The 13,939-nt window shown below is 60.1% G+C and overlaps 1 protein-coding gene across 4 annotated transcripts in view; it reads right to left on the bottom strand.

The window, feature by feature from the left end:
- The window catches only part of NDRG4 (NDRG family member 4), a 39,277-nt gene extending 25,811 nt beyond the window's left edge, over nucleotides 1-13,466 (bottom strand). For 2 of the 4 annotated variants that reach the window (XM_051846841.3, XM_089319731.1), the window contains exon 1: nucleotides 12,280-12,432. In XM_051846841.3, coding sequence (XP_051702801.2) covers nucleotides 12,280-12,316 — 37 coding nt within the window. In that variant the 5' untranslated portion in view covers nucleotides 12,317-12,432. Of the gene's footprint in view, nucleotides 1-12,279; nucleotides 12,433-12,836; nucleotides 12,989-13,170 lie in introns of those variants that run through there. The other 2 variants (XM_070061973.2, XM_070061977.2) reach the window with 2 other exon arrangements.
- Nucleotides 13,467-13,939: the final 473 nt, after the last annotated feature.

The following is a 13,939-nucleotide window of genomic DNA, read 5'->3' as shown; positions in this document are numbered from 1 at the left end:
GCTGTCAGCACCATCGGTGTGTGACGTCACCACCCTGGGATCATTCTGGGAAAGCAGGAACCCTCATCACCAAACCCTTTCTGTCCAGCGCTCAGCGCTCTTTGTAGCTCTGTCTGCAAACAGGCTTACAGATTCTAAGATGGGAAATAACTCGTGTAAAGTCTTCCGAAAACTTCTGCACGTTCGGATCCAGTGCTTCCGACCCCGGCTGGGAGTTGCGGGTGCCCGTGCTCTCTCACGCCATGTGGCGCTGCCTCACTCCGCCGCCGTCTCCAGGATTCCCTCCCAGGCTGCTGACGTCCACTCTGCAAATTCTGCTGTTCATGGGACAGCAGCAACAGCAGCCAGGATGCGCCCTGGTCGCAGCGCTGAAGAGCTCTTCCGTGAGGCACGGAACCGACGGGCGAGCTCTGTTTCTCCACCCAGCGAGGTTCCAGGTGCAGAACAGACACAGTAAACCGCTGGTCCCTGGCCCAAGAGCAAGGGCAGACAGAGCTGGCAGCCAGTTACACAGTCTGTCTGGGCGGCTTCCACCTGGAGCCGTGACAGGGCCTCTTGGGGCAGTCGGCCGATGGTCCCCACATCTGCTCTCTCCTTCTTCCTTAGTAAGAGATCCCGGTTTTAGCTGGGCAACTGGACAATGAGAATGAAGCCCAGTTATGACTCCATAAATGTGGGCAAGTAAAAAATATTAAAAGTTTTATATGACCACACGTTATCCTTCCAGTGAAAAATAAGTGGAAGCCTGTGGCTCGGGGCTGGTGATCTTGAGAGGAGGTACGGCATTCTTTGACTTCCTCCTGGCTGCTGGCTCTAATACAAATGTGAAGGCAGGGGCCGGCGCTGTGGCATAGTGGGTTAAGCCCCCGCCTGTGGTGCCGGCATCCCATATGGGCGCTGGTTCGAGTCCTGGCTGCTCCACTTCCGATCCAGCTCTCTGCTATGGCCTGGAAAAGCTGTGGAAGATGGCCCAAGTCCTTGGGCCCCTGCACCCATGTGGGAGACCTGGAAGAAGCTCCTGGCTCCTGATTGGCACGGTTGTGGCAGATGGTGCCAACTGGGGAGTGAACCAATGGATGGAAGAGCTCTCTCTCTCTCTCTCTCTCTACCTCTCCCTCTCTGTGTAACTCTTTCAAATAAATCTTTTAAAAATAAACGTGATGGCAGGAGCCTGAATAGTTATTCTTGGCCCGGAGGCAGGATACTGACGATGGCAGAGCAGCAACGCAGAAGGAATCCAGGTAACTGAGAACAGCAAAAACCGGGATGTGGGACAGTCCATTTCCAGGTCACAGTTACGAAACAGGAAATTCATTTTCATCCTGTTTAACTGACGATGAGTATGATCAGGGGTCTTCTGTTGGACGCAGTCGGAGTTACCCGAAGCTCGGTGCGCTTCTCCTGGAGACCAACACGTGTGAGTCAAGGAGAAGGGAAAGCAGGGGCTTCTCCCAGGGAAAGGGGGGGAGCGCTGAGTACGTTGGCCGCAGGCCAGCATAATGTAAACACTGTGCAGCCCCTCGGGTGGCTTCACCTAGACAGCCCCTGGCCCCCACCTCCCGAGCCCACGGCATCGGCATCAGCACCAGCTGCTGTGACCCACATTGAAAAGCCAAGAGCACAGACTGGCGCTCTTTCGTCACAAATTCTCAGGTTTCTTTAGTGCAGGTGTCTCGTTCAGCTCAGCTGTGTCTCTCTGCCCAATCGGGCAAGTTTCCCAGAAACGAAGCTGCACACGTACCGGATTGTGGTGTGAGATTCAGAGAGGTGAGCCGAGGCGAGGCTCCTCCTCCCACCAGGGCACTGCCGCCCGGTCCCCCGCGGAGCAGGAGCCAGAGGAGCAGCCTTCTCATGGGGCCCTGCTCCCACGGAGGGCCCCCGACCCCCAAATGCCTCGTCACCGGCGCTCTGATCAACGCCCGGCAGCTCCTGCAGCTTTCCTGCCCGAAACACCAGCACCTGCATCGGTGCTCCACCCACCCATGTCCCGCCTTCTGCCAGCACCTTGGCTTCTCTGTATGAAACCTCCATTCTCAGTCCACGGGGTCCGGCAGGGATGAGCATGCCCTAGTGTAAGTCATTCATTCATTCATTCATCCATCCATCATCGGAAGTTGCCTGGACACCTACTGTAGCTGGAGCACCCTTAATCCAAAAACTCGAAATGCTGAGAACTTGAGCGTCCTCCAGAATCCGGCATCTCTCGAGTGCTCACACGGGCTTGAAAGTTTCAGGTTTTGGACTGGGGTTGCCCAGCAGGTAAAGCCTACGCCAACAGTGTAAGATCAGAAAAACTCAGGAATCTGGAATACTTTCGGATAAGGGACACTCGGACACCAGAGATAAAACACTGACCGATAAACACACACATGCGGTCTGCTGGGCGCGGGGCAAAAGCTGACAGATCCTAGAGAACACGGGGTGTCTCGGGTCCTGGGTGACACGGAGGGGGCGATGTCGCCGTGTCCCACGGGGCGGGGGCTGCGGGTCGTGATCTGAGGCACAGATCACAGGCTGTGGGAGGAGAGGGCGACCCAGCACAGACTCCGAGTCAGGGGCGGAGCCCTGGAGATCCTGGCAAGGACACTCAGGGCAGGGGGAATGGCAAGCATGGAGGCCACGAGGAAGGTGTCAACAGAAGCCAGGGCGGCTGGAGCTGAGGGAGCGCGGGGGAGGGCGGACAGGTAGGGGCCGGAGGGTGGGGGTTTAGCCTCCAAGGCTGAAGGAAAAACAGTGGTTGGCGAGCTCTGGGCAGAGCGGAGACGTGGCTGATGCTTTGTGGTCAAGGACCCCTCCTTTGTAGAGAACAGACCTGGGGCGGGCAGGGACGTGAACTGTCACTGTAAGAATCCCGCACAGGGGTTGATGGCTGAGGCCTCCAGTGTCTGGCAGTGGCGATGGGGACGTGGGGTGCCCTCAGGGTCTGGGTGTGACAATGGGGAAGTGGGGTGCCCTCAGAGTCTGGGTGTGTCCCGAAGGCAGTGCTAACCGCACCCGTGATGCGGCAGGGGTGGGGGATGGGAGGTGTCAGAGTCAAGGGTGTTTGAGCCGCTGGAGGGAGAGGGTTTCCACAGGCGAGCTGGGGAAGACCTGGGAAGGGAAAAACCTAGGGGGAGATGATTCTATTTCTTTAAAAGATTTATTTCTTTATTTAAAAGGCAGAGTTAGAGACAGAGAGAGACTGAGAGATCTTCCATCTGCTGGTTCACTCCCCAAATGGATGCAACAGCCAAAGCTAGGCCAGGCGAGAGCCAGGAGCCTGGAACTCCATCCAGGTCTCCCACGTGGGTGCAGGGGCCAAGCACTCAGGCCATCTTCCACTGCTTTCCCAGGTGCATTAGCAGGGAGCTGGATTGGAAGAGCAGCAACCGGGACTCAAATCAGTGCTCATATGGGATGCCAGCCCCATTCTATTCTATTCTAAAGGCAGAGAGACAGAGAGTGAGAGAGCTCCCATCTGCTGGTTCACTCCCCCAAATGCCCACAACAGCTGGGGCTGCGCCGGGCTGAAGCCGGGACTGCAGACTCAACCCAGGCCTCAACCCCAGTCCTGAGCCACCACCTGCTGCCTCCCAGTGCGCATCGGCAGGAAGCGGGATCAGAGGCCGAGCTGGGACTGAAACCCGGCAGTGCAGTAAGGGATGCGGGCACTCCAAGTGGTCGTGCCACACGCCTGCCCCGGGGGTCGGGGCTGGGACCCAATCCCGCGGGTGGCTAAGAGGGTGTGACCTCAGTCCCTTAGGAGGTTGGGGCTTCAACCACACCACCATAGAGGCCAGGAGACTCGGGGAGGTAAGCTATGGACTGATGAGAGCACGGGTGTCCCAGGACTGAGGCCCAGGGAAAGGTGGTGGTGGTGGGGGGGGGGGGACAGCAGCGAAGCAGAGCAAGCAGCCAGTGAGGGAGGAGACAACCAGACGTGCGGAGCGAGGCTCAGGCTCAGGCGTGGCTCCCCGAGGGGCACCAGGCCTCTGCTGGAATCCGAGGGGAGAGCAGCCCTCTGCTGGGACTATGAGGAGGCTGCTCTATGAGCCCGCAACCATCTCGCAGGTGCGAGGAAGGGCCTGACCTAGGACTCACTGACCCTAGAGGACCAAACCGCCGGGCAGAGACCACACACCTGCCGAGTCCACCTCGCTGGCCACAGACCCCGGACGTTCCCACCTTCTACAAGTCTGTGTGTGGTCTCTGCCGCTCACGGCCAGTGACCTGACTTGTAAGCTCTGGAATCCAGACCCTGAGACACTCCGAATTCCTGCGTGACCCAGAGGGACTGGGGTAAGGCCCACAGTTCCCCAACATCAGCCACACCTCTCTGTCAACCACACACGGGCGGCCAGGCCCAACGGCCTGAGAGACGCCTTCCCCACCGCACTCCAGCGGCAATGCCAGGGTGCAGGGCAGGAAGTCCAGGGCTACTCCAGCACAGGCGCCCCCAAGAAAGCCCCTTGGCCGTGATGGTGAGCAGCAGCCCCCGCCCACCACTCCCCTCTCCCCCATCCCAGCAGGCTGCGTACACAGTGACCCTGCAAGGCCGGCAAGGCCCTGGGAGCAGCAGGCTCAGCTCGCTCCCTTTATGGGGAGGGGAAGGGCTCTCCCAACCCCTGCCTTCGCTGCCCCAAGCCCCCAGCTCCAGATCGCCTCGGAACATCTCTACACCTCACACACCAAGCATACACTATTGTTGAAAACCCCACCCACAAGTCTGCTCACCAGCCCCGTCAGGAAACAGGTCGGGGTGCCCAGAGTATGATTACTGGGGTTGCAAACCTTGGACTTGACCATGGGACCTAACACACACATACACATGCCCCCTGTGGGGAAGATACCCCAGACACATACTTCCGTCTCTTCCAAAAAAGCTGGGGTCCCCATCCTCCATCTCACTGGCCTAGGAAGGGGTGCAGCAACAGGCACACAGCACCTGTCCTGCCACACCCTGCCCAACACAGGACTGAAATTGTACCTACAGGTGTTTGCTATGGGACGCGAGACGCGTGGTCACTCGGGCCAGGCACACATTTCATGCATGGCTTAGAAGCCCTGGAGGATTAGGAAAGGAGGGGCAGGAGCAGGCCCGAGGCAGCCAGGGTGCGTGAGGCTGACTGCAGGTGCACACCCGACTCAGGCTTGTGTGAGCCTCCCCGTGTACCCGCGGTGTCCCACCCGTTCCCTGCTGACACCAGGACCGCAGGGCAGGGGCGGGGCGGAGAGCCCAGGCTCAGCCTCGTCACACAGCCGGGCCAACCGCAACCAGGTATGCAGACCCCAACCCCGTGGTCTGTCTACCACCCAGCGGTGGCCTGGCAGAGGCCGAGGCTCGAGTGTGCTCTGTGCACACCCCTCGTGTGGACTTCCTGTGGCCACCACCACACACGCGTTTGTCCTCTCGGCGGGCTGCAGGTCCGAACAAGGGACCCGTGTCGCTGGGCCAGTCGAGGGGCTGGCAGGGCTGTGCTCCCTCTGACGTTCCAGGGGCAGAATCTGTTCTCCCGCTTGGTGTGGCACCCAGAGCCTCGTGCCTGGCATTCCTTGGCTGGTGTCCCTTCCTCCCTCTTCAAGGCCATGAGCACAGCTTCCTGCTTCATGCATCGCCTCCCTTTCTGTGGTTGAATATCCTCTGCCACCCTCTTCCAAGGATCCCTGTGGTTGCAGTTTGGGTGCTCCTGGGGAAGCCAGACGACTCTCCCCACCTGAAGACCCTTAACTTAATTTCACCTGCAAAGTCCCTTGTGCCATACAAAGCGACAGACACAGGTTCCAGGGTTGAGGATCTGTGTCTGGGGGACTTTGTCCAGCCCAGCACATCCCCAGCAGGACAGGGACAAACTAAGGCACAGGCTGGCCCTGGAGGCTGAGGCTAGGACCTAGAACCCCAGTGTGCTGCAGTCCCACCTCTGCCCAGGTGGCTCACGTGGCCGGCAGGGAGCTCCTCCCGTTAGACTGGTCGAGAGCCAGCTGCAGCGTCCACCCGAGCACCTGCCCCTGTGCCAGCTCTGTTGTCTGTACACCAGACCTGGGCTTCAAAGTCACAGCTCCCGTAAGACTGCGCTCCCCTGTGCACCGGTTACCTTCCGGCCAACACAGAGCTTGAACTTCATGTAGTGCACATTTGCTGAGAGAAATGAGAAAACCAGAGAGAGGAAAATGGAGACAGCTAAGGGGTCTTCAAAAACCATGCACGGATGTGAATGTTATGTGCTTCTTGGTGCCAGTGCACTTTGTCAGCCAGGACTGCTTTTGTAATTTCTACAGAGCAATAAAACCGCTGTTAAAGTACTGGCGTCATCTTCGCATTCTTTTCTCAATGCTCATCTATAAATTGAAGGTCTTTTTTAAAGTTTCATTTACTTAGTAGAAACACAGAGTGACAGAGGCAGAATGGGCCAGAGCCAGGGGAGAGGTCGGTCTTCCATCTGCCGGTCCCCCCCCCCCATGCCTGTAACCTTTGGGGTGGGGTCAGGCCAAAGCCAGGAGCTCCATCAGGGTCTCCCTAGACAGTGGCAGGGCACACTGAAAGGAAGCTGGTTCAGAAGCAGAGGTGGCCCCGGATTCCAGGCACTCTGACATAGGATGCACGTGTCCAGGCAGCAGCCTGACTCACTTCACCACAATGCTGGCCCCTACATTTTTTTATGATTTATTTATTTATTTTAAAGCCAGAGTTACAGAGAGGAGAGACAGAGAGACCTTCTATCCACTAGTTCACTTCCCAAACGGCTGCAACAGCTGGGGCTGGGCCAGGCCGAGGCCAGAAGCCAGGAGCTTCATCCGGATCTCCCACATGAGAGCAGGAGCCCGAGGACTGGGGTCATCGTCTACTGCTTTCCCAGGCGTATCAGCAGGGAGCTGGATCGGAAGTGCAGCAGCTGGGACTTGAACCAGTGCCCAACTGGGATGCCGCGCTGCAGGTGGTAGCATTACCCACTGCGTCACAGCGCCACCCCCACCCCATCCCTGGCAAAGAATTTAAAGAGTAAACAACACTGTGTTGCACCACCTCTTAGACACTGGAGCCAGGTATCTTGGCTCCAACTCCAGCCGATCATGTATCACGTTACGTAAGCCGTGCCTCAGTTTCCTTACCTGCAAGAGGAGGAAGGAACACACCTGTCTCTCTAGAGAGACAACGAGGTACCGTGTGGGAAGCCAGGACTGTGCCCAGCACACGGCAAACGCCACAGAAGCACGAGTTGTCACCACCGTGATTGTAAGGGGACATCTGTTCAGGTGGATAAACACTGGCAGCACTGGCTCCCCCGGCATCTGTCCGGTGTGCATGCACCCCTCTACTGTCGGGAACTTGGGTTAGCCCCAGTTTTTTTTTTTTTCTATAAGCAATGGTGGGATGAACATCCTTGAACAAACACTGCTGTACACCTCATTCATTGTTCCTAAAAATTCAGCCCTGACTCACAGGGTGCACACGTTTCTAAGCTTCTGGTACATCATTGCCAGCTTGCTCTTCCCAGGAGCTGTACCAGGGGCTGACGTTTGGCCTAGAGGTTGAGCCACAGGTCTCCTCTCAGTGTGCCCTGCTCTGGCTCCTGAGTCCAGCTTCCTGCCACTGCAGATGGTGGGAGGCAGTGGGCGATGGCTCAAGTAACTGGAGTCCCTGCTAGCCATGTGGGAGACCTGGACGGAGCACCCAGCTTCCAGCCTGGGGCCAGTGGAGGTATCTGGGGAGTAAACCGGCGGATGGGAACGCTCACTCACTGTCGTGCTCACCCCCTCTCAAATTGAAAAATAAGGAGTCGGGCCAGCGCACCCTCCTTTGCCCAGCAGAACGTCCCCATCTCCCCACCCCAGCCTCCCTGTGCCCCAGGCACGTCCCCTCCCCTCATCTGCATGTCCCCACACCTACATCCCAGCACCCCAGTGAAGCGGCTGCCGCCTGTGAAACCCGAGTTGACACACCTGCCGGCAATCACACTGCTTAAGTCTGCTCTACAAAACCGGGCCAGACTATGGCCTCCACGCAACGGAAGGAAACCGAACCTTCTGCTTTTTAATCACACATCAAGTGTATTTTTAAAAATCCCAAGCGGAGACTCCCAAGAGGCCGGTCCCGAGCTTGAGCCTGCCCCTCGGGGGCTGCCCCGACTCCAAGCCAGCTTGGAAACGCGACTTCTGACACACGGCACAGAAACAATCGCCTTCCTGTCTGTAAACAGACTAACGTCCCACTGAAAAATAAACATTCCCAGCGACCATCCAAGGCACCGGGAACGTGCCCTCTGGAAACTGCACAGCGCTCGTGTGCGGGCGTGACCGTGCACTGGCTGCTTCACACGTGTGGGCGTGGGCTTCCTCACAACGCTAATGAGCTGGGACCCTTACCCCCAATTTACTGATGAGACTGAGGCTCAGAGAAGTTAAGAATTGGCCCTGGGGGGTGAGAAGCAGCCAGGAAACCCGGAAATTCACGTCCTGGGACTCCCACAGCCCTGCCTTCCCTGTCCCCGTGGGAGTCTGGGAGCTGCCAGCCTCCGTGGCCTCGGTTACCAGCGCAGTCTCCTTCTCTCTAGAACAGACAAGCAGGGCCTGGGCATGACATGACGGCTGCCAGGCGTCCTTTCAGTCCCACACAGGACGGGACCGGTGTCAAGGCCGTGGCTGTCCGGCCAGAAAGGGGGATGGGAACCTGCGAGCTACGTCGGGGGTCCCAGAGACACGTCCCAGACAGGCCTGGGTTGTAGGGAGACTCAGCGAAGGAGGAACCGGCACGCCCTGGGGGAGGAGACGCCAGGACCTTGGGCGGCCAGGCTCAGCATGTGCCTCTGCCATGCACTCCCACACGGCATCTCTGAAGATCTCGTTTCCCAGACGAGGAGAGACAAGAGCGGAGCAGCCGTGAGCCTGGCCCAAGGCCAGGCAGTCGGACTGCCATGGGCGACTCCCTGCTCAGGACTTGGGTTTGAATCCAGCGCCACCTCTTCCTAGCGGTATGAGTGGGAGCAACTGACTGAGCTCCTTGGTAAAATAGGCACGATAGGGACCGGCGTTGTGGCGCAGCCAGGTTAAGCCACCACCTGCAGCACCAGCACCCCCAGAGTGCCTTTCAAGTCCCGGCTGTCTGCTTCTGCTCCAGCTCCCTGCTAACACACATGGGAAGGCAGCGGAAAATGGCCCAAGTGTTTGGGTCCCTGCACCCAAGTGGGAGACCTGGATGAAGTTCCCGGCTCCTGGCTTCAGCCTGCCCTAGCGCCAACTGTTGTTAGGGAGTGAACCACTGGATGGATGGAAGCTCCTTCCCTCTGTGTGTGTCTTCTGTTCTGTCACTCTGCCTTTTAACTAAACAAAATAAATCTTTTATAAATGGGCATAATAGGGCTCGGCGTTGTGGTGTAGCAGGTTAAGCCACCACCACCTGTGATGCCAGCATTCCATATGAGCACTGGTTCAAGTCCTGGCTGCTCCACTTTTGATACAGTTCACTGCTAATGTGCCTGGGAAAGCAGTGGAACATGGCCCAAGTGTTTGGAGCCCTGGCACTCATGTGGGAAACCTGGAGGAAGCTCCTGGCTTCAGTCTGGCCCAGCCCTGGCTGTTGCGGCCATTTGGGGAGTGAACCAGCAGATGGAAGACCCCTCTCTCCCTCCCTCCCTCCCTTCCTCTCTCTCTCTATCTCTCTCTGTGTGTGTGTGTGTGTGTGTGTGTGTGTGTAACTCTACCTTTCAAATTAATACATCCTTTTTTTTAATGGTCTTAATAAACAGGAGATTGTGAAAACCAGAGAGAACCAGACAAATCAGAGTTTTTAAAAGCTGCTTCAGTTAAACAATTCTGTAAGGCTGACGTGCAGGCAGGGAGTCCCAGGTCCTCTACAAAATTATCCTGAAAGGGCTGGCAATGTAGTGTAGTGGATTAAGCCACTGCCTGCAATGCCAGCATCTCATATGGGCACTAGTTCGAGTCCCTGCTGTTCCACTTTTTTAAAGATTTTTACTTATTTATTTGACAGGTAGAGTTACAGACAGAGAGACAGAGGGAAAGGTCTTTCCGTTGGTTCACCCCCCAAATGGCTGCCACAGCCGGAGCTGCGCCAATCTGAAGCCAGGAGCCAGGTGCTTCTCCCAGGTCTCCCATGTGGGTGCAGGGCCCAAGTGGATGGCCTGGCTTGAGTGGATGGCTCCTGGCAAAGCTGTGCTTGGCCCTGCCGGTCCCACCCAGGGTGCGGGACTTGGGCCATCCTCCACTGCCCTCCCGGGCCACAGCAGAGAGCTGGACTGGAAGAGGAGCAACCGGGACAAAATCCGGCACCCCAACCGGGACTAGAACCCGGGGTGCCAGTGCCGTAGGCAGAGGATTAACAAAGTGAGCCACGGCGCCGGCCCCACCTGCTCCACTTTCAATCTAGCTCCCGCTAATGCACCTGGGAAGACAGCAGAAGATGGCCCAAGTCCTTTAGCCCATTACACCACAATACCAGCCCCCAAATAAATAATTTTTTTTTAAAAAAAAGTTATCCTGGAGACACTGCTGATGACAGCCTGGGCTCAGTCAACAGTTATTAAGCACTTGCTGTATGCCACTACAATCAATCAACAGCCACCCTGTGACCTGCTTACCTTCCCCAATGGGTCAAATTCTCACAGCTGCATGTGAGCAAGGTTAAGGGGCTGGGGGCAGATCCAGTGTCCCTGGTGGCTCCTCAGCCAGGACACATGGAGTTCTCCATTTTGGGGGCAGCCAAGACTGCGCAATCAGAGGGGAAATAAAGGCCGAGAGGCCTGTTCCCAGGAGGTGCATGGCCTGTGCTATCTCAGCAAACCGCACGCCACCTTTAAGAGCAGAAGACTGAGGCCAGAGAGGCGAGCTAACCTCGGCGAGTGAGTGGTGGGAACTGAAATCCAAGACTGGGAGATGGAGAGGCAGACAGGAGGGCTGCAGAGATGGCCGAACAGCCACAGAGGGGGTGCGCTGAGGCCCGGGGTTAGAGGTCAGAGGGAGCCTGGGACCGACAGTGACAGGCAGGGTCCTGTTTCCGCCTGGCCAGCCGCTTAGCAAGTCTGGTGGAGCAGGTGAGCCCATCTGACGAGGGAGGAGAGGTGCTGCACCCAGGGCCCTGAAGCTCGGGTCCCCCACGTGCCCACCGTGAGCATTTCTCCTCTAGGCCTTGTGGGGGCAGGGAGGGGAGGAGGAAAGGACCCAGAAGTTCCATCTCCATGGGGCTGTACAGCCTGCCCTGGGCAGGGGTTAAGTCCAGCACCTGGGCCGTTCTCCAGGGCAGGTGGGCAGGGCCTGCCCTAGCCAGAGAGCTCGCCAAGGCAAAGTTGATGAGAGATGACAGATGCTGGCTGTGGCTAAGCGGGCTCCGAGCCCACACTTCCCAGGCCCTGCCTGCCCTGGGAATGCACAGCCTAGAGCCTGCCCCTTGCCCTGCCCCCACTGTCTCCAGCTCCACATCCCTCCCAGCTCAAGCCTCTGGCTCACACCAGGGCAGCCGCCTGGACGCCTCAAGTCTATGACCCCACCCCTGTGTCACACACAGAGTCCCTCTTCAAGGCCACCCCTGCTCTCACCCGCCGGCTCCGCCCCGCCCTAGCTCAGGCTCCAACCTCTTCTCCAGTGCCCTGACTGCTCCCTGCCCCTCCCTGCCTGCAACCCGGCTCTCGTGCTGTAAGGTCCTCCGGGGCAGAAACCGCACTTCCAGGTGCCAGACACATTTACTGAAAGCCACATGCGTTCCTGCAGCACATGGACGGGGAACTCCCGAGTGTCCCCCTCCCCCCTCCCAGTCACCCCTCCCCGGGGGCGCACACGGAAGCCGGGGTGTTACTGTCCAGCCCCCCCGCCCAGTTCAGGGCGGCCAGTCCCAATCGCTTCACCCGGCACAGCCCAACGCTCCTGTGGGTCTCCAGCATAGCATCTGGTCACTTCCCCAGAGGGCCCCCCAAGACACCAGGATCCCAGGCCACTTGGCCTCCATAACGGTCAAGAAACTTCTCCCCCTACAGAAAGGACCGTCACAGGGAGCAGACATGAGACGCCCGCGGCACGGGTGCTGCCCGGAGTCCAGGGCGCTCCTTTCTTGGGGAGTGAGCCGCCCCGATTGGAGGGCAGGGGATCCGAGCTCCTTTCCCTGAGCCGGGAGGGGACCCCAGAGGCCGTCTCGCTCACTCTCAGCAGAGCCGGGCGGGCTCCGCCCAGGAGCAGGTAGAGCACAAGCTGGGAATTAGTTGGCATCCGCACCCCTCGGGCTCGCACCCGAGCGCCCCAACCCCCGGGTACCGCGGTCGGAGCCCGCTCCGACCCGGAAAGCGGCGACGGCGATACCTGTAAGCAGTTCCAGCCGGTGCCCCAGCACCCTCATCGCGGCGCGGCACGGCCCGGGCTGTGGCGTCGGGGAGCGCGCAAGGCGAGCGCCGAGCGGCAGCAGCGGCGGCAGCAGCAGCAGCAGGAGCGCTCTCGCCGCCCCCCACGCCGCGCTCCCCCGCCAAACCCGTGCGAAAAAATCCACCAATTGCACGGCCGCGCACCCCCAAAAGGCGCCCGCCGCCACCTGGTCCGGACGAACTCCGGGAGGCGGGGAGAGCGCGCGGGGAGGGGGCCGGCGACACCGCGGGAGGGGCCCTGCGCCCGCCTGGTGAACAAAGAGGCCCCGCCGCCCCCGGCCGTCGCGGGGCGCGGTTGGTGGCGCAGGGGGTTCCCGTGCCCCGCGGGGAAGGCAAGGAGGGAGCTCCGGGGCTGGGTGGGGACGAGGGGGCTGTCCTCGCTTAGCAGAAAGGCGGCCCGGCCGGGAAGGTGCGGCGCTCCTTCGGGGTCGTGCGCGGAGCCTGGGGCTGCGCGCGCCACAACCAGGGAGCGGCGACCTGGGGGCGCCGCAGACTCACCGAGGTGATGCGGGAGACACAGACGCGCAGGCGGGGAGCCGGGCCACGGCACCGCCGCCGCCAACGCGCGGTGCAGGCGCCAGCAGCCGGGAGCCCCTGCGCCGCTGCCGGGAGCGGAGGCCGGGGCTGGGGGCGGCGCGCCGCGGGGGCGGGCCCACGTGGGTGTGTGGGGGGGCGTGGGCGCTCAGTCGCGCGGGGCCAGGCCTGGCTGCTGCGCCTAGGATCGCACTAGGTGCCCACTGCGCTCCTGCCGCTGCGGGAGCTGAGCCAGGCGCCACGACCCGCAGATCCGGCGGAGACCCCTTGCGGGTCCGCACCCCCTTCCACGTCTCACCTCTGCGGGTCCCGGCCTCTCGGAGCGCAGGCCTGTTGTCAGCGACGTCGGGTTCCCGGGGGAGGGGCGGCCCCTGCCTGGGGCTTTTTTAAGACTCCCGAAGGCCTGGAAGACCGGGCAGAGCCTGGTGTTCCGGGGCTCTCTGGGGCGTCGTCCGGTTTGCGGAGCCCAGGGTTTCCTTGGGAGAACGCGTGCGGGAGTGGATGGCTCCTAGCAAAGCTGTGCTTGGCCCTGCCGGTCCCGCCCGGGGTGCCCTCTCCCCCGAGTTCGCCCCGCGGAGTCCCGGGTTTTCCTCCGCCCGGCGCAGCGGCTCCCACCTGCTGCCCCTCCCCCACCCCTAAAAGGGAGGGCCGTGGCCTTGGACCGAGGCCCACACGCTGGGGAGCGAGGAAATCTGATGACCTGAAATCATTTGTTTAGGCAAAACAGCGCAAGACACGCGTCCTGCAGACCCAGGTTCCCTTCGGGCTCCAGCACGTCCTGGACGCCACGCTTTTGGGTGCAGGAGGCGTGCGCAGGGCCAAGTCATCTTGGGGGTCCAGGGGCGCTGCCCCTGCCTTCAGGGGGCCTCTGTGCAGGCTGGTTTGCGGTGAGGTCCTGGCTTCCCCTCAGCTCCAGGTGGCCGGGAACCAACCCACGCACCGGCTGGGGACGGGCTTCGGTGGCCCCAGATGGAGCGCACGTTCCTGCTCCTGGCGCAGCACGGAAACCAGGGAGGCACAGCCAGCTGGGATTTCTCGCTTTGGGGAAATCTCTGCTCCTCAGTTTC

Source organism: Oryctolagus cuniculus, chromosome 18 (genome assembly GCF_051225735.1).
Source record: "Oryctolagus cuniculus isolate XC-2025 breed Fujian yellow rabbit chromosome 18, ASM5122573v1, whole genome shotgun sequence".
Taxonomy (NCBI): domain Eukaryota; kingdom Metazoa; phylum Chordata; class Mammalia; order Lagomorpha; family Leporidae; genus Oryctolagus; species Oryctolagus cuniculus.
The sequence above is the reverse complement of the archived record's forward strand: the minus strand, read 5'-3'. Positions and strand labels throughout refer to the sequence as shown.